Source organism: Polypterus senegalus, chromosome 17 (genome assembly GCF_016835505.1).
Source record: "Polypterus senegalus isolate Bchr_013 chromosome 17, ASM1683550v1, whole genome shotgun sequence".
In the NCBI taxonomy this organism is placed as follows: domain Eukaryota; kingdom Metazoa; phylum Chordata; class Cladistia; order Polypteriformes; family Polypteridae; genus Polypterus; species Polypterus senegalus.
The window spans coordinates 93239069-93258737 of NC_053170.1; the positions used below are offsets into that span (position 1 = coordinate 93239069).

At 42.3% G+C, this 19669-nt stretch overlaps 1 protein-coding gene across 3 annotated transcripts in view; it reads right to left on the bottom strand.

Annotated features, from left to right (window-relative positions):
* Window positions 1–4957: 4957 nt before the first annotated feature.
* The window catches only part of rfng (RFNG O-fucosylpeptide 3-beta-N-acetylglucosaminyltransferase), a 61115-nt gene continuing 46403 nt past the window's right edge, over window positions 4958–19669 (bottom strand). For 2 of the 3 annotated variants that reach the window (XM_039739831.1, XM_039739832.1), the window contains exons 5-9: window positions 18567–18720; window positions 14614–14699; window positions 13929–14094; window positions 8210–8295; window positions 4958–7230 (exon numbers count right to left, since the gene is read on the bottom strand). In XM_039739831.1, the coding sequence (XP_039595765.1) occupies window positions 7164–7230; window positions 8210–8295; window positions 13929–14094; window positions 14614–14699; window positions 18567–18720 (559 nt within the window). In that variant the 3' untranslated portion in view covers window positions 4958–7163. Of the gene's footprint in view, window positions 7231–8205; window positions 8296–13928; window positions 14095–14613; window positions 14700–18566; window positions 18721–19669 lie in introns of those variants that run through there. The other variant, XM_039739833.1, reaches the window with a different exon arrangement.

Here is a 19669-nt window from a genome sequence, read left to right on the forward strand (position 1 = left end):
CCACAGGTATCAGACCAGAAGGGAGACTTCCACTCTTTTGGTATCACTGGCCCTCCTTGTACCCAACAGCCCCTGCACCCTCAGTAGATGACCAATCGGAGCCACTGCAGGGACTGCTGGGAGCTGAAGTTTCAATCTCCAGTAGCACCGCTACAAAGTCACACCATTAGTTCAGTGGAGATCACCTGCTTTGGGGTTTCAGGTGACGCCGTGTGAGGAAGGCCCGTCCAACTTGTGGTGAAGTCAGTATTGTGGCCTGTCCTACACAACGACAACAACAAGAACACTCCCAGTACGTCCGTGAAAAGATTTAGAGAACAAATGTCAGGGAATGGATTGATACAAGAGCATATCCAAGTCACTGAATCAATCAAATGCCCCAAGCCACTTGGCAGACATCAACTGTTGCTCGGGTGCTTCACCAGTCAGTTTTATGGGAAAATGGCCGAGAGAAAAAAAACAAAACACGTGACATCTCAGCAGACTTTGAACTCAACCTGATGAAAGTCCTACGGTCTGAGAAGAGCAAAACTGAGCTTTTTGGCCAGCAGACTAAGCACCAATATTATTACAAGAACCGTGAGGCATGGTGGAGAGGCAACATCAGGCCCTGGGCAGCTTCTGAGGTTCAAATGAATCCAGCAAAATACAGGGGAACGCCTGATGGAGTCTGCAAGAAACCTGCGCCTTGGGAAAAGATGCGTTTTCCATCATGACAAGAACCGCAAGCGTAAAGGCAAAACGACACCTGAATGGCTTCAAAGCAACAACGTCAATGTCGTGAGGTGGCCGAGTCAGAGCCCAGATGTTTGTGGCTGCACTTGACAAGGCCGTCCGCTCACAGTCCCCATGCTGCCTGACAGAGCTTGAGCAGCTTGGCAAAGAAAAAACGGGGAAACAAATGAAGTGCTAAGAACTGCACACAGACTCAAGGTTGGCATGGCTAGTGGAGGTGCACCTACTAAATACTGGCATGAAGAAGGTGAATATTTATGTGATCAGTCATTTTGTGTTTTATATTTGAAATTCATTGAGACCACTCTGCAGAGATCAGTTTTTACTTTGATATTAAAAAGTGTCTTAAGTTAAACTAAGTTCACTGGGATTCAGTGTCTCTCTACAGGGTGGTCCAGATCCAGATCATCTGGATGACTTTGATTTATACGGGGGACGATTCCAGTTCGGCGTGAAAACGATTCTTCATGTCGTCAGTTCGCACTCTTTCTCGATGGTCTGGGATTTCTCGGGTGATTTTCTATGTAATAAATTTAATAAGTTAGAGTGTAATGAAAATTGCATAATTAGATCTGGACCACCCTATATTATAATAAAAAAAATCTTGGGTCGAGACGCGATCTTCTCAGAAAGACACTTTGACGTCCCGCGAGACTAGACTTTACAACCTTTGGAAGCAAGACACGTGAGACGGTGACTTTTGCACGTCACGCCCGACTTACAAACAATTTAAAACAAGATCACGGACATCTAACTTCTCAGTTGTTGAAATGCTTTTGGCAGACACACTTCATGTACTCTCAGTTCTTAAAAATGTTATACGTACGTTCTAGATGGCACGTCATACGACTAAGCGAAGAAGAAAGAGTAGTGCGTCAAAAAGAGGCACAAAAGAACAATAATATAATCTATGTGCAAATTCAGAAAATAAGGAAAGTTAATAATCGGCCTGGACCAAGTGGAACCGAAAACTTCGTAGGTCCAATCGGGGTCAGAAATAAAAGATTTCATGAAGACGTTCAAAAACGTTGGCGCGATACACATGCAGAGCAAGTTAAAGAATAGGAAAGGAGTAACATTCAAAAGTATCAGAAATAAGAAAGTAAAGATTGCATTAGCGCAAAGAAACAGAAACTATTACTCGGTGAAATAATGGAACAGCAAAAAGAGATTGAATATATGGACATAAGTGATAGGACAGAAGTATGTAGATATTGTTCGGCTTTAGACTTGAAATCTTGTAAATCGTCTAATTCGTGTTGCCATCAGGGAGAAGTAGTGTTGCCTCACAGTGAAGAGGCGTATCCGCGAGAATGAAAAGATTTGTTGTTGGGTGAAAGTGAAATCCACAAACACTACAGGCAAAACAGCCGAGTCTACGATAAACTTTTCGCGTTCGCATCATTCAATGCTCAAAACGTAGATTTACACACTAATGGACCATACGCTATGAGAATCTGTGGTCCTGCAACAATTAAAGCGGCACTGTAAAAAAAACAATAATAATAATAATAATGTTACATTTACGGTAGAATACTGGTAGCTGGGTTGCCAGAATTTTACTGTAATAAATAAGGTGACAATATTTTTAGGTCTACGGTATAACTTTGTAGTAAAAACTGTTTTTTCTTTGTAACACATTGCAACAGAAGGGAACGTTTAACCATAGAAATTCATGCAGTGTAATAAATATGCCAATCAATAAACCATTAGAAAGAAAGTACTGCCAGGGTCAAACCCCAGTGCACAGCCTGCATCAGTAAAGTAACGTCAATCAACGGCAAATAATGCATTATTTAATTATGTATATTGAAAAGAATTCCATTTTTAAGGAAGCTATGGCACATTGTCTGATGGGGAATTAAAGTTTGCTTTTGTGGTGTATGGTGCCCTACAGGCGTGCCAGCTTATTGAACACAGCCCACCATAAATCAGCTTCCATAACCTCAAAAAACCTTCAGCACGCAGGGACAAAGACGCCTGCTAACTGTGTTTAAGTTTTTTACCCTGTTATTCAAAGGTATGCGCTTCACCAGGAGCAATATGGGAAAAGGGGGCGTGTCCTTATGCAAATACTGTAACTTCAGTTTCACTGACACAGCGTTTCACGGTTGTTTACCTTCGCTATTTAACAGTTTTACACTGTAAAATTAACAGATTTTTTTTCAGTGTAATTGTCATTAGTAAACGGTGTTTAGTATATGTTGAAGGTAGAAAAATATCGATTTTACAGAACTTGGCTGTAAAAAATAATGAAATGTATTGTTTGAGATATACAGGTAATTTTCAGTAGGTATCTTTTCTTTTTTTCCAGAAAAGGTCTTTTACTTTACCCATTTACAGTTTTTTTACCGTTAAATTTACTGAAATGTTTTACAGTGTACGACAAGTTTAATTTCGAAGAAACCACAATTCGGTCGGCTGTATGCTTATGATCACAGAGAAGCGATGCAACATAGAATCGAAAGAGTATGCAACAGTTCCCATGAAAATAACAATCTCTTTAAATTATTCAGTATATCCAGTTAACCAAACCCAGGGGTGGGCGAGTGAAGCGATCAGGGGGCTGAGCTCCCTAGTTGTATAACAAAAAAATGTTAAAACTCCCAAAGGGGAAATGACTACAGTGATCCTTCCTCAATCGAGAGAACCCAACCCTGCAAAAGGTAAAAATCCGCAAAGTAAAAAACATACGTTTATATTGTTATTTTTATATTGTCACGCTTGGGTCACAGATTTGCACAGAAACACAGGAGGTTGTAGAGACAGGGACTTTAAAACACTGCAAACAAACATTTGTCTCTTTTTCAAAAGTTTAAACTGTGCTCCATGACAAGACAGAGATGACAGTTCCGTCTCACAATTAAAAGAATGCAAACATATCTTCCTCTTCAAAGGAGTGCGCGTCAGAAGCAGAGAATGTCAGAGAGGCAGAGAGAGAAAAGCAAACAATCAAAAATCAATAGGTGCTGTTTGGGCTTTTAAGTATGCGAAGCACCGCCGGACAAAGCGGCCGCAAGTAACGGGAGCAATGTGAAGGTAGTCTTTCAGCATTATTTAGAGGAGCGTCCGTATCCTCTAGGCCAGGGGTGTCGAACTCCAGGCCTGGAGGGCCGCAGTGGCTGCAGGTTTTCATTCTGACCCTTTTCCTAATCCGTGACCAGTTTTCACTGCTAATTAACTCCTTTCCCCTTCAAATTAATAGCCCTGGTTTTAAGGATTCAGTCCTCTGAATTGATTTGTTTCTTCATGAAATGGCAGCCAAACAGAAATGAGACGTGAAACGAGCCAACAGATAACCAGCTAAACTGGGATTTCAAACTCCAAACCATTTCACTCCAGCCAATCTATTAACGAGAAGCTGATTCCTGCTGTTAATTAAGCCCGTTATTTCATTTTGTGGCCTGTTGCTGCTCTCATTCTGCCACAGCAGACATTTCCAAAACTGTTGATTTTATGTTCGTCAAAGTGTTTTGGCGACCTAAGACATCAACCTTACCGAGACCTTCACTTTTCTTTATTTTCAGATATTGTGTGATGGGCACAGGTGAGCTGGTCATGTGGTTGCTCATTGTGTGTCTCATTATTGTTTGGCTGCCTACTAAAAAAAAGAGACAACTAAGGGGCCTGAGTTAAGTTAATTAAAACTAAAGCAAAAGAAGTTAATTAGCAGCAAAAACTGGTCACTAATGAAGAACCAAGATGGTTAGAATGAAAACCTGCAGCCACTGCGGCCCTCCAGGCCTGGAGTTCGACACCTGTGTTCTAGGCCAGTGGGTGAACAGCCCGACCGTCAGGAGCAGAGAATGTCAGAGAGAGAGACAGAGAAAAGCAAACAATCAAAAATCAATACGGGCCGTTAGAGCTTTGAAGTGTGCGAAGCACCGCGCGGGAAGCATATCATATATCATTGAGGAGTTTTATTTAATACGTAATACGTGCTCCGATTGGGTAGCTTCTAAGCCATCTGCCAATAGCGTCCCTTGTATGAAATCAACTGGGCAAACCAACTGAGGAAGCGTGTACCAGAAATGAAAAGAGCCATTGTCCGCAGAAACCCGCGAAGCAGCAAAAAATCCGTGATATATATTTAGATATGCTTATATATAAAATCCACGATGGAGTGAAGCCGCGAAAGTCGAAGCGCGATATAGCGAGGGATCACTGTATTTATAGGCACCGTTATCTTTGTTTCTCAATAAATGAACACCTTCAACTCACATTCGTTTTGGCATTTGACTTTTATTTGAATTCACGTTTTTGGCTCCCAAAAAGAAGTATGCAGCATTACATACACTTTTGCATCAGCCTGTTCAGTGCCTCCCTTGTGCAAAGAATTCCAATACAATGCGGCCAACTTTGAAAAGTACACCTTTTGTAGGCTAAGAATTAAAGTTAAATCCGTAAAAAGATAACAAGAGAAAAGGCAACAGTCAGAGCCATACTATGCCCGAGAATTTTCTCTTTACAGGCAGCTATAGCCTTTGTAACTATGGAGATTGTGCATTTGTCACAAAAAAAAAGCAGGAATTGAAAAGCTGCAGTACAAAAGAACTGCCTTGGCAGCATGTAGAATTGAAAATAATTGCATATTCGGAAACCTGCGATTAAGTTTATCCTTACCTTCAAGCACTTGGGGCTCATTTGAAAGTGAAAGCTCTCTGCCTAAAAAGCATATACGGTACTTACAAGTTGAAGCTCTTTTTTTAAGGAATACTTGTTATTATTCATATTTATTCATGAATGGCACCGGAAAATACTTTTTAAAACCGATGAACTCGCTCCCTGCTGCGCTGCCTAGCCTTTTAAACACTTGAGCTCTCCTCACGACATAATGGCACATAAACAGCTGATGTATATTTAAAAGATTGTGTTGTGTTTTCATATCCTTTGGTCCGCTTCTGCTCCATAAGAACGTGCCGACGTTTTCGCTTAGTTTCACACTTAAGGAGTTGTGCTCATCTGTGACAGGGACGGCCTTTATTACACACGCAGTGATTTACAGGTAATGCTGACACTCGCACTTACAGTACTGTCTTCTAGGGGCAGCTGAGGGGCTCATGATCAGCTCTCATTTTCTTAAAAATGCCAGTCCAGCCGTCTCTAAGAAGAAGAAAAGAGCAGGTAGACAGAGAGAGAGAGAACAACCAAATCCCTCTGTTTCCACAGACTCAATGCCGGGGTGAATAAGCCACTGAAGGGCCTGGCCTGGCCTGGCTGTCACAAAGCCTTGGGAGTGTGTGGCGCACTCGGAGTTATCAGAATATGCATATCAAGCCGGAAAAGGCAAAAATTACAATCCCGTAAAACAGTTCTGTTACCCTCTTTGTTGCCAATCACATTTGTGACGATATTTCAAGGATGTGTCTCTCTCAATCTGAATCTCAGCAATAACTATTCACTGGCAGTGCCAACAACGGCTCCCGCTCATCTTATTTTTCTTACCCCGCAGGCGAAGACGACGGCACTTGTGTCTCCTCAGAGTGGAAAGCAGCGAACATCAAACAACATGCCAGCTGATGGGGTGAGGTCTACACAGCGTGGCTCACTTCCACTTGGCACCAAGTTATCCCTCTGCGACTCCAACCAGGAAAGAGCAGGTACTGTAAGACTAGCGAAACGCAACTCTGGAAAAAAAAAGAATTCCTTTGCAGGCTGTTCTTCACAATCCCAAAAAAAAAAAAAAAGAAAATGGCGCATTCTAGCTGAGCACCGATACTTTCATGCACAGAGCAACCCGAAGGATCGCGTGTGCTGAATTTATAGAAATGCAAGACCTTCATTCTTCATTTTACATTTTATAAAAAAAACAAAAATCATTTGCTTCAAGAAAAACAAATAGCAGCAAATGTGCTTTTAAAGATCCTTCCACTTATTGTATATTGCACCGAATTAACCATACCACAAAAATGACTCCAACATAAAATTGAAATGCAAACTAAGTTTACAGAAAAAAAAATATATATATATATATATATATATATATATATATATATATATATATATATCTCAACTTTTCAGCTAGGCTCAGAAAAAGAAAGCCTAGAAACGTGCATAAAAGAACACAAACCACGCTGTCCTGCAGAGTGGAGTATCTATGGGAGTCGCTTCCAGTTTGAAATTTGAATTTCCATTCAGATGAATGAGCTCGACATCTGCAGACACCACCCTGTGGCATTGGTCACCTTGTTCCTCCAAATTCCTGATCAAAATAATGAAAATCTCGATTCTTGCTCTCCTGGAGATCCCCAGTGCTGCTGTTTTTGTCTTTATGGTGATTTTTAGTTTAAATAACTTTCTCATTGCGCTATATACAAAACTTTTATAAATTAAGTTAGTTCATTTTCATCTCATTCTAATTGCGAAAAAAAAAAAAAAGTTTTATGGAAACGGGTTCAGACATCTGGGTGTGGACAGAATGCTTGACATCACGTTCTCTTCTTGCTTGGGCACCATTCAGTATCTGGGTAGAGACGGCAGTGGATTGTCTTGAACCTGGAAAGAAAACCAAAGATATGGGTCAATTCTAAACGAATGACATCAAAATCGATTCAAAAAATAAATTAAAAAGACAAAAGCATCAGAATATAATTAAAAACAATTTTGCCTGCGTCAAACCAGTATAGAGTCAAACAGAGAGTGGAGAGGTTAGGATCACCCGTTGTGGCACCCACCACAAGACAAACCACCTGAGGATCCCAAATCAGGACTCGGGTGCAGCCATGCAGCGGGTGACACCTCAGCACCACACCAGTTCAGATGGAGTGGAACAGTGGGAGGTTGTTTATGGTGGCTGGAGTGCCAATAGTGCCACCAACCCCCAGGTTTTCCCTGCAGGTTGGAGGGCCGACAAGCAGGGCTGGATGCAGATTAACGTCATACTCTGGACAGAGCGATTGCAGGTTATGGGCCCAATGGAGTAGAGTCACTTTTGCCGTTTATGGGATTCAAAGCGACAACCTTCCTATTGCCAGTGCAGATCCCTAGCCTCAGAGCCAGCACTCTGCCATGAAACAGGATGTGTTGACAAACGTATTCTAAATGTTACAGCCAAACGTCCATCCATCCATCATCTAACCCGCTATATCCGACTAACTACAGGGTCACGGGGGTCTGCTGGAGCCAATCCCAGCCAACACAGGGTGCAAGGCAGAAAACAAACCACAGGGCACGCACACACACACACACCAAGGATAATTTCGGATCGCCAATGCACCTAACCTGCATGTCTTTGGACTGTGGGAGGAAACCCACACAGACACGGGGAGAACATGCAAACTCCACGCAGGAAGGACCCGGGAAGCGAACCCCAGGCCTCCTAACGGCTACCCACTGCGCCACATTGTTGCCCACAGCCAAACGTTTTTAATTAAATTCAGGGTCACAAGGGGGCTGAAGCCATTCCTGACAGTATGTTTCTGTTCAATAAATGTATATGATCAATTATTCAAGTTAAAGAATGATATTCACTTACCTTGAAGGGTCCTCCTGCAAAGAAAAAGCTCCTCCTATGCTGACGACATTTCTCCTGTTTTCAATGCCACCATAGCTTAGCGTTACCTGCAAAAGTATGAAAACTCTGGCGTTAAGTAAAACTCACACTAGAAGTCCATAATATTAAGAGGAGATTCAAAGATGATCAGAATAAATCCAGTTGAACAGAATCGGCATTGGGACAACAACATTAGCTGTAAGTTTTCCAGTCTGTTCTTCAGAGGTTATTTTCTGCCCTTATAAAACGTAGACGTTTTCTTTCCCATTCAAGTTCTGAGTTTTTGTAGACTTTGAAAATGCCTTTACTGTGAAAATCAACTACCAGCCAGGTCATGCAGGTGACTTTGAGTATACATGAATAAACGTATTTTATGACTTATCGTAGATACTCGCGTATAAGTCGGGTCTTGAAACCTGAAAAATCGATCATAAAATCAGACACTGACTTATACGCCCGTTCAAAAATGCAACACTTTTTTTTACATCTTTGTGCCTCCTCCGATCTCACATCAGTTTCTCAAAAACATCGAATTTTGTTGCAGCAGCTCAGTTACCGATTTCTTTCACCACTTCAATGACATTTAATTCAAAACCAGCTTCATATTTTCTTCTGATCGAAGGCTCCATCATAGATAAAGGAGTATGAGGGTGTGAGATACAAAAAAAAAAAAAAACAGAAATCATTGCAAACCCCAGTCCCAAAGGTATCACGTCCTGGTGAGCTGAATGACTTCCGGCTGGTCGCTCTGATGTCACATGTGATGAAGACCATGGAGCGGCTGCTGCTTCATCACCTGAGGACACAGGTCTGCCACGCCCTCGACCCTCTGCAGTTCACATACCAGGAGAAGGTGGCAGCGGAGGATGCCATCATCTATATGCTACACCGATCCCTCTCCCACCTGGACAGAGGCAGTGGTGCTGTAAGGATTATGTTTCTGGACTTCTCTAGCACCTTCAACACCATCCAACCTCTGCTCCTTAGAGACAAGCTGACTGAGATGGGAGCAGATTCACACCTGGTGGAATGGATTGTGGACTCTCTTACAGACAGACCTCTGTATGTGCGTCTCGGGAACTGCAGGTCTGACATTGTGGTCAGCAGCACAGGAGCACCGCAGGGGACTGTACTTTCTCCGGTCCTGTTCAGCCAACATATATCGGACTTCCAGTACAACTCAGAGTCCTGCCACGTGCAAAAGTTCGCTGACGACACTGCTATGGTGGGCTGCATCAGGAGTGGGCAGGAGGAGGAGTATAGGAAGCTAATCAAGGACTTTGTTAAATGGTGCGACTCAAACCACCTACAACTGAACACCAGCAAAACCAAAGGAGCTGGTGGTGGATTTTAGGAGGCCCAGGCCCCTCATGGACCCCGTGATCATCAGAGGTGACTGTGCAGAGGGTGCAGACCAATAAATACCTGGGAGTGCAGCTGGATGATAAACTGGACTGGACTGCCAATACTGATGCTCTGTACAAGAGAGGACAGATCTGACTATACTTCATTAGAAGACTGGCGTCCTTCAACATCTGCAATAAGATGCTGCAGATGTTCTACCAGACGGTTGTGGAGAGCGCCCTCTTCTACGCGGTGGTGTGCTGGGGAGGGACGCCTCACGCCTGGGCAAACTGGTGAGGAAGGCAGGCTCTATTGTAGGCACGGAGCTGGACAGTTTGACATCCGTGGCAGAGCGACAGGCGCTGAGCAGACTCCTGTCAGTCATGGAGAATCCACTGAACAGGATCATCTCCAGACAGAGGAGCAGCTTCAGAGACAGACTGCTCTCACCATCCTGCTCGACTGACAGACTGAGGAGACCCCACACTATGTGACTCTTCAGTTCCACCCGGGGGGGGCCAAACGTTAACATGATACAAAGTTATTGTCTGTTATACCTGCATTGTTATCACTTTTTAATTTAATATTGTTCTTTATCAGTATGCTGCTGCTGATGAAGTATATAAATTTCCCCTTCGGATTAATAAATCTATGTCACTTCAGAATAGTTTGGGTATCACCGTGTGGTCACAATACATAGAAAACAGTGCCGTGTGCTCCATGTTTCGGCTCTCGGGTTGGCGTTCGCAGATCATAATCCTTTGGACCAATAGCGGGAGTTTTCTTCATTCGACTTATATGACCGACATTATAAAATACCAGAAATTATCCGGTAAAATCAAGTCCCGACTTATCCGTGAGCATATACGGTACTTAAAAAGCTATTCGCTGATAGCTCTCAAGAAAGCAAATCTGCAACAAGCTAGTTTGGATAAACAAAAAAATGACCGAGCTTCTCTTATGCAGGATGCAGTTTTATCTTCAAAGAGTGTCTTCCAGTTTAAAAGCTATTAAGGTATTAATAAACATCCACAAAACACATTTCACTGTTCCTCCTGAATCCGAGGGACTATCCGGCGGACCCTCCTCTCCAGAACCCCGAATAGACTTTTCCAGGGAGGCTGAGGAGTGTGATTCATCTCAACCAAGACAGTCCTACAACATATTTGACCACCTCGGTGACTTCAGTTTACTTATGTGCATATACTCTGCGGTACCTATAGCTGCCTCCAGAGACCCACAGGACAAAAAGTCCTATAGGAAGCACACAGCTCCGGTCAGCCGCCTCAACAATAGAGGCACGGAACATGGGACTCAATGTCCCCACCTCCCTCGGGGCGTGGTTGAACGGAGGTGGGAGTTGAAGCTACTTCTGACAGGGGACTCTGCCAGCCGTTCCCAGCAGACGTTTGGGCCTACCAGGTCTGACCGGCATCTTTATATCAACCTGAGGCCTAGGGTGTCCTGGTGCCAAGTGCACATATGAACACCCTTATGCTTGAACATGGTGTTGTTAGAAGTCTCCCAGCAAAGCGAGGGAATCCCAGAAGGTATGCCCTCTTCAGAGACTCCAAAAGGGTGGATACTCCAAACTGCTGTTTTACGCACAAACAACAGTCAGGACCCTTCCCCACCCGAGGCGGAGGGAGGCCATGTGCACAGTGGGGGCTCACTTATGAACACTAAATTATAAATAAATAGAGAGACAGATATTGACAAAAAAAAAAAAGAAATACAACATACCATCAATGCAATACATAGGGTTGAAACAAGAGCAATGTGTGTGTGTAGATGGATTAAACAGAGTAGATTGTACTTTACTTACCCCAAAGGAGAAATGTAGCTTTTGACAGAAGCTGAATGCATATTATAACAAAAAAATAAAAAAATAGGAGTCTTGTCCTCCTCCACTCCGGACTCCAGCTCGGGCGGAGGGACTTCTTTACAAGACGTAACAGTGTTGTATCTGGGAAGCACTTCTGGGTCAGACGGAACGGCCATATGACAGGGGAGCTCCCTACTGTGACACCCAACTAACCCAATAAAACTACAATTCCCATGGAGCCTTGGGTTGTCCAAATGTGTGCTCCTCCATCAGATCGATCCTGTCACCTGATCCAGGGAAATATATAGTCCCGGGAGGCAGTCTCCCACCATCCACCCGATATATTGCACAAGTGGAAAACCATCACCATGGCCCAACCTTGCCTTCGATGGCTATAAAGTAGATTTATTATTTATTGCACGCTCATACATATTGGGGTTTTATATGCAAATGTCAAATGCTTTTGGTTAACTGAAGAGAAATAAATTCTACACAAACAATACCAATTTAATATGGATGACAGACAACTTAAAGCGTGTCAGTATTATAAACTTACGTGAAATAACCTTATTTAAAGCAAATCATACAGACAGAGGAAGCAGTTGATTGAGGAGTAAATGTAATTCAGTATAAGAAACAAATAATATTACACACTACTTAGTGTCAAAGATTCCATAAGTAATTAGCTCAAAACAGATCATGTAATATAGTAGTAACAAATGAACCTAATAATCACTAAATAATTTCACTGCAAATATAAACCGCAGTCTGCAACTGAATAAACAGGACGGATGGATAGCATAACAGAAACCTGTTAAGCAGTTATTAGTAATTGGTGTCGTTTTGTTTTGTCTTGTGTAGAAAGCGTGGCACGGTGGCGCAGTGGGTAGCGCTGCTGCCTCACAGTTACGAGACACAGGGTTTCCTCCCACAGTCCAAAGACATGCCGGTTAGGTGGATTGGCGATTCTAAATTGTCCCTAGTGTGTGCTTGGGGTGTGTGTGTGCCTTGTGGTAGGCTGGCGCCCTACCCGGGGTTTGTTTCCTGCCTTGTGCCCTGTGTTGGCTGGGATTGGCTCCAGCAGACCCCCCGTGACCCTGTAGTTGGGATATAGCGGGTTGGATAATGGAGGGATGGATGTGTAGAAAGTACAGTGAACTTTTCACTTGATTATCCAGCCAACATGTCGGACGTTACCGTTCTCAGGCACCTTGATAAACAAGAATGTGCTCCGGGGGAGTAAATGCTAACATTAATTTTATTTGTTTCATTTTTATTACTATTTCATTTAATATTGTTTCTTTGTATCAGTATACTGCTGCTGGATTATGTGAATTTCCCCTTGGGATTAATAAAGTATCTATCTATCTACTGTATCTATCTAAAGTTGCTTCTTAATGAGAGGACTACATAAAACCCATTTAGTATTTTTACAGTGTATGGTTTATTTCGGTATAAGAGACTTTCCGCTGAATGTAGCACAATAAATAGAGTGGTCATTAACCTTAGGCATTTAAAACGTTTAGGAAAAATGAATAAAGATTTAACACTGCAAAGTAGATAAGACTATTCCTCCACATGGATTCACCGCCAGTAAGGAGGAGGGTGGAAACTTATGCCAGGCAGATCTGGACTGGCAACACCTTGGCAGTGGAAACTGGCTCATGGAGAAAACACACACGGCCTTATTAGAAGGGAAGGGACCGGATCTTGTGTGGGAAGTTAAACAGTTCCACCTAAATAAGGAACAGTGTGACTCATCTGCACATCATGTGCTGGCTCTGGGACAAAGCTCTGTATCACAAGCAGTCCTAAAGGAGAGACTGTGAGCAGGTCTTCTATTGCTCAGATGTGCCCTTCACTAGTGCCATACTTGGAAGATTTGTGTTGGACCCTAACAGTCACAGAGTAAAAATTTGAGTGTAATTTTAATGTACGCACCTAACACGTACAGTATTTAGAGTATCGGGCCTTCTTCATGCTTGCAATGCTTAAAAGGGTACCACACTGTGAGGGCATGTATAACTGGTGTGGTGGACGGCCAGGACTCCCCTTCGCTATATGCTCAGGGGGAGCAGCCATGGATGGTGCAATACCTCCCCCTGGACACTAGATGGCCACCCCCCTGGGTTGGAGTGGTGCCCGAGTTTCCTGCAGGGCTCCATGGGAATTGGAGTTGGGTGCAGCCATGTTGGGTCCCGCAGGTGCTGCCAGGGGGTGCTGCAGCTTGAACTCCTGGGCCCGTATGGACACTGTATTCGCCGCACCCGGAAGAGCGAACCCGGGTCTCCTTACAGCGAGGCAGCAGCGCTACCCACTGCACCACCCCCTTCGGTAATCTACTCTACTGTAATTATATTGAATTTTGAGCGATCGAACAGCTCAACTCCAGACAGATATCCTTCATTATTTTCGTCTGCTTGCAAGGGTGCAAACCCAAAACACATTTCCGAAAACTTCAGTGCTGGGGCCTTTTTAAGATATTGTGTTGTTTTATATAAAAACAAAAAGGCAAACTGCTCAATTTCTGACCTGTCGAAGTACAGCCTCAGTGGGAAGTCGCTGTAGATTCTCCAGGTGAGAGTGGAAGAGATGACTGTGAATCATTTGAACCTCCAGTAAGGCCTCAATAATGTAGCCAATGGTGCAGTCGTCAGGAAGCCGAATTTTCTCTGCAGTGCTGATAAAGTTCCCCAAGCTGCAAGGCAACACGAGACATGTTTTATGGCACACTAAACCTTAAAAAAAGCAAACAAGTGCAAACAGACACAATGGCCGTCAAAGGTTCAAGAGCAGGAGAACTGGTTTTAAAACTGACTTCCAAATACGTTTTCTTCCTTGATGAAGCTTAGCAGCTGTTAAATTGAGACGGGGTTGCCGTTTGTGTCAGGATTCAAAATCAGCTTCTAATTGATTCTCACACGTGCAGAGCAGAGTGAAGTTCTTACTTGCAGATGGCCAACAAACCCGTGAAAACAGGACATCTTTACTCCACCCAGTGGGCTTCTTCAAGGACTTCTCCCTGCCAGTCTCTCCCACGTACAATAATCATGACTTTATCTTGGCGGACATCACTGAACGTTCTTGTTTAAAACGAGGGCATATCAGACTAGAGACTGACATTACATCCAGTCGATAGCCTCATCTTTTTCACTGATGTTCAATGACAGAAATTTCTCAAACTTATTTAATGTGTTTTGGAAAATGGAATTGTTACCTGGCCCAAGGACTCATTTTTAGGGCCAATCCACGGCTTATGCAGAATCCAGCACCACCTGTTGCAAACCAGAATTTTACCGATACCTGTAAAGTGAGGGGGAAAAATGCAAAAATATTAATAAAAATTAATAAAGAGCTATAACTGTAATGCTTTGAGTGGAATTAAAGCATTTTCTTCTAAATTAAGGAATCCAACAGGGTGTTTGTTGTGGAATTATTTACAGTGTCATGATGGGCAGAAAATAAAAGTTGCCTCAAAAAGGTATACACAGTATAGATTTTAGTATTTCATATAAAATGTAAGAGAATGATAGCATTTTGCTGGTAAATATCTTAATTGTTTAAAATATCAACAGAATGGCATACACATTGATGTCACAGGTCATGTGGCCTGGTAGCAAAGGCTCTAGTCCCAAAGCCATTTACCGTATATACTCGCGTATACCCGTATAAACCTGAAAATCAGACCCCGACTTATACGCCTGTTCAGAAATACAACACTTCATTATTACTAGGCTGACCCGACTTTTAAGTTGACCACTTCTTAAGTCAATTCAATATGTAGATCAATTTGATATTTTCTACAAACTCATTCATTTGGTTATATTGCATTTGAGCGTTATTACTTTAATACTCGTAGTTTCTGTTATTTTTGTGATGAAATTGAAACTTTTTTCCTATATTGAGGTCGCCCTTTTGAACCCCCCTGATATTTACTACGCGGTGAGGCATTTGTACTCCATCAACATTAATTATTTCCAGAGACATAATTTTGTCTATTTTTCCAGCGCATCGCGCACAAAAGCAAGGGAACGATGGGAGCACCAGAACTCTGCTCACATCATGTCGCTTCGTACCGCAAATAGTAAGTGTATGGTAAGCAGAATACCGCTACGCTTTCCGCTCACGGGACGGAAGGACAATCCCGACCGCTTTTATATAGTAAGAAAGAAGAAAAAGATATCGCAAAGTCTGGAGTAGAAAATCATCTTTTACCTGGACAAACGAAACTACAAATCCCATCGTGCATTGCAAAATGGATGGGGCGTGTGTGAAACTCCACGCCTGCGTAGGACTCACGGGACGGAAGGACACCCGACCGCTTTTATATAGAAGGATTATTATTATTATTATTATTTTTACATCTTCTTGCCTCCTCTAATCTCACATCAGTTTCTCAGACGTATCGAATTTTGTTGCAGCAGCACAGTTGCCAATTTCTTTCGCCACTTCAACGCCATTTAATTTAAAACCAGCTTCATATTTTCTTCTGATTGAACGCTCCATCGTAGATAAGGGATAATTTACGGTAAAGGATCATGAGGGTGTGAGATACAAAAAACACAAAACAGTGCAGACGTCACTTCACAATAGTTTGGGTATCACCATGTGGTCACGTAGACACAATACGCAGAAAACAAAAAGGCAGTGAGTTCCGTGGTTACTCTCTCAGGTGGGCGTCAGCATATCGTAATCTCTTGGACCAATAGCAGGAGTTTTCCACATTCGACTTATACAATGACATTATAAATTATATGGTAAAATCAAGTCCCGGCTTATCCGCGGCAGAACTTAAACGTGAGTATATACGATAACCTTTTAAGTCCATTTGTACCACTATAAAAGGTGCTCTATAAAATAAACGTGGCTTGTTGCTAATACATACTGGAATGGTTCGGAAAAAATTTCAAATGCATGTTTCATGTGTAAGCATCGACAAAGTTCTTTACATCGATCGATAGATAGAGAGATAGAAAGATAGAAAGATAGAGAGATAGATCGATACTTTATTAATCCCAAGGGGAAATTCACAAAATTAGTTAGTGTCTAAACTTGGAGCTGGAGAAACCTCTTGCAGTTATTAGCAATAGTAATTTTTAATTCAGCTGATGCCCTCAACTAAGGTGACTTAAAAGTAAATCCACAACATCAGTAATTATAAAGTACTGTACGTCGCTTGATTTAGTCATCCACCAAAGATGAAGGAGTTTTAATTCAGTTCAGAATCGTGGAGTGCCAGCCAGAGACAATTCCTACAAAGCAGGAACCAACTGGTGACAGGGTGCCAATCCATCACAGGGCATTTTACATTTTAGTGCCGACCTAATCTCAACTTTGACATTAATTGAGCACCAACCACAGTATCCTTACATAAGTATTTTTAATACGATTATTTTAAAATACATTTCCCATTGTTTGCTTCCACTGTATTATTTTTACTGTGTTTTAATAATTAATTGCAGTAGCAAGTTGGGTCAAGATATAATGTTAAGGTCAGCTAACATAGGCGGCATGGTGGTAGCACCTCTGCCTCGCAGTTAGGAGACCTGGGTTCGCTTCCCGGGTCCTCCCTGCGTGGAGTTTGCATGTTCTCCCCGTGTCTGCGTGGGTTTCCTCCCACAGTCCAAAGACATGCAGGTCAGGTGCATTGGCGATCCTAAATTGCCCCTAGTGTTGTGGGTGTGTGTGCCCTGCCCGGAGTTTGCTTCCTGCCTTGTGCCCTGTGTTGGCTGGGATTGGATCCAGCAGACCCCTGTGACCCTGGAGTTAGGATATAGCGGGTTGGAAAATGACTGACTGACTGATACATGGATGACGGCCATATTTACACAGGGGTTAAGATTTTGAGAATGAGGGAGATGACAAAAATACTAGAATAGGAATAGATCAAGTTCAAGCACTTTATTGTCATTGTGTAACACAACGAAATTACTTTTTGTGACAGCCCCAAGGTGCATTTAAAGAGAAGAAAAGTCAGATAATTAAAAATATGTCATATACAGTGTTAAGTGATCAAGTAACCAGAGCAAATTATTATTGCTCAAAGTACAGCAGCATAAATTGTAATTGCACCTGTTAATGAATAGTACATTACATATTATATATTGTACTAACAGACTACCCAGTGGCTTCACTCCCTGAGTGGAAGGGGAAAATGTGTGGCTCTCATGAGGCAACGGCATTAATGACCCAATTCTATGATAGATTTGCTCCCGCATTTTAAATGTCCACATAAAGCCAGACTCCACGGTAGCAGCCATGGTGCCAAACGATGTCATCTGAAAACACGAATTGTACTTCCTAAGGTTCTGTAGAAAATGAGTTGAATGTGGATTTGCATCAGAAATAAGAGACAACAACGGTTCAGGTGGATGGCTTAAAGGTGTTAATTTCACCATGCCGTCAGAACAACGCATCCCACGTGATTCAAATGTAACCCTCTGTGCCTGGCAGTACTCACACATGATGTCCATTTCTCTTATGGCAACTTTTGGATGTAGGCAATAATCTTTTTCAATGTTATAATTGAATCCCTCCATATACAGACCCTGACCCTAGTGTGACATGGTAGCCTGTGTATACTGCATCTGTCGATTTCAATTCTGTTCAGCATATTGTTCGGGTGTTTGTGAGGCCGTCGATTGTGATTGTCGTATACGCTGATCAGCGGGCCTGCGAGCCTTCTCTCTCGATCTGCTTCTGCCTCACTTTCTCTGTGTAACCTGACTGTTGTGGTCATACGTAATTTCTGTTTCAAACGCGAGTGCATTATAATATGTTCTGTGGTCAAACGGAATTCCTGTTTCAAACACGAAAAGAATTTTATATATATAGATTACGTTAGTATATTGCACATTACCAATACGTATAGCTTATTGCACATGTTCAATTAAAAATGATCTCAGACTGAGGAGATTCTGAGTTCAGAAAGTTTATGGCAGATGGAAAAAAGCTATTTTTGAGTCTGTTTGTGTGAACACGGATTGACCGAAAGCGTCTTCCTGACAGGAGGAGCTCAAACAAAGAATTTCCAGGATGAGTTTTGTCCTTGAGAATCTTTTTGGCCCTTCTCACACAGCAAGTCTTATATGAGAGTTCGAGTAATGGCCTCTGTTGTTTCTAACACAATAATGGTACAAGTTTATCATTGCTGTAGGACAGGTTTCTCACCAGGCCATCACTTTTGACTCTTTCCGGTGCCTCTATGGGGTGATCCAGGCTGGGCCGCCCAAGATACACATCTTGAGTGTGGGAATACCTGGAGAGTAAGCGTATCAGACTGACCAGGTTGACGTAGTTGTCATCGTCCACATGGCAGAACCACCTACATGGAAATAAAAACAAGTATGGTCATACTGTGGCAACTCATCCTCACTCATAATTTGCTACAGCATAAAGATATTCTGTTTGTTTGCTTTTTATGCAGGTCACTTGGGAAGAATTAGCAGCCAAATGCTTGCAGGTTTTTCAATTTTATGGATGTGGTTTTAAGACTCTTTTAAAACAGAAGTATCTTAATGGGCTGGGGGGAGATGATTAGCACAAGTTGGGATGTGACTTTTCCCCATGCATATATTTTTTTTCTTATAGAATGAAATGGCTATTATGTGGATCAAGAATAGATTCTTCTTTGGCCGACTCCTGAATAGGCTTCATTTAGGGAATAAACAGCATTCAATGTTAAAATTCAGATGATAAAAGAATCAGTCCAATGTAGAATAAAGGTGGCATGATTTGCATTGCAAACTGAATATATCAAAAATTTAAATACAGAAAACACTTGCTGCATCTGAAAATAGAAATGTTTGGGAGTGTGTATACATTTACCGAGTGATCACTTTATTAGAGCCACATACAGTTTGGTTAGATCCGGAAACGTGCTTGTAATCCAAAGCACTCGTATATCAAAGCGAATTTCTCCATAAGAAATACTGAAAACTCAGATGATTTGCTCCACAACCCAAAAATATTCATATAAAAATACAAAATATAAAGTAAAAATACATAAAACAAATTAACCTTTGAAAAGACTCATGGCTGGTGTGAGGGACACGAGAGAGGAGGGTTATTGTGTAGGACGACATTGATGCTAACTAACTGAATCCCTGCTATCGGTTGGCTCGCTGGAATCTTCTTTTTTTTTGCAACTTTAACAGAGAGCCTCTCCAATGACAGTTGTTTTTGCCTGAAGAGTCGCTACACTTTGGCACAAAATAAAAAAAAATGCTTTACGTACTGTAAGATTTCTAAACTCTTTTGGGATTCCAACCAAC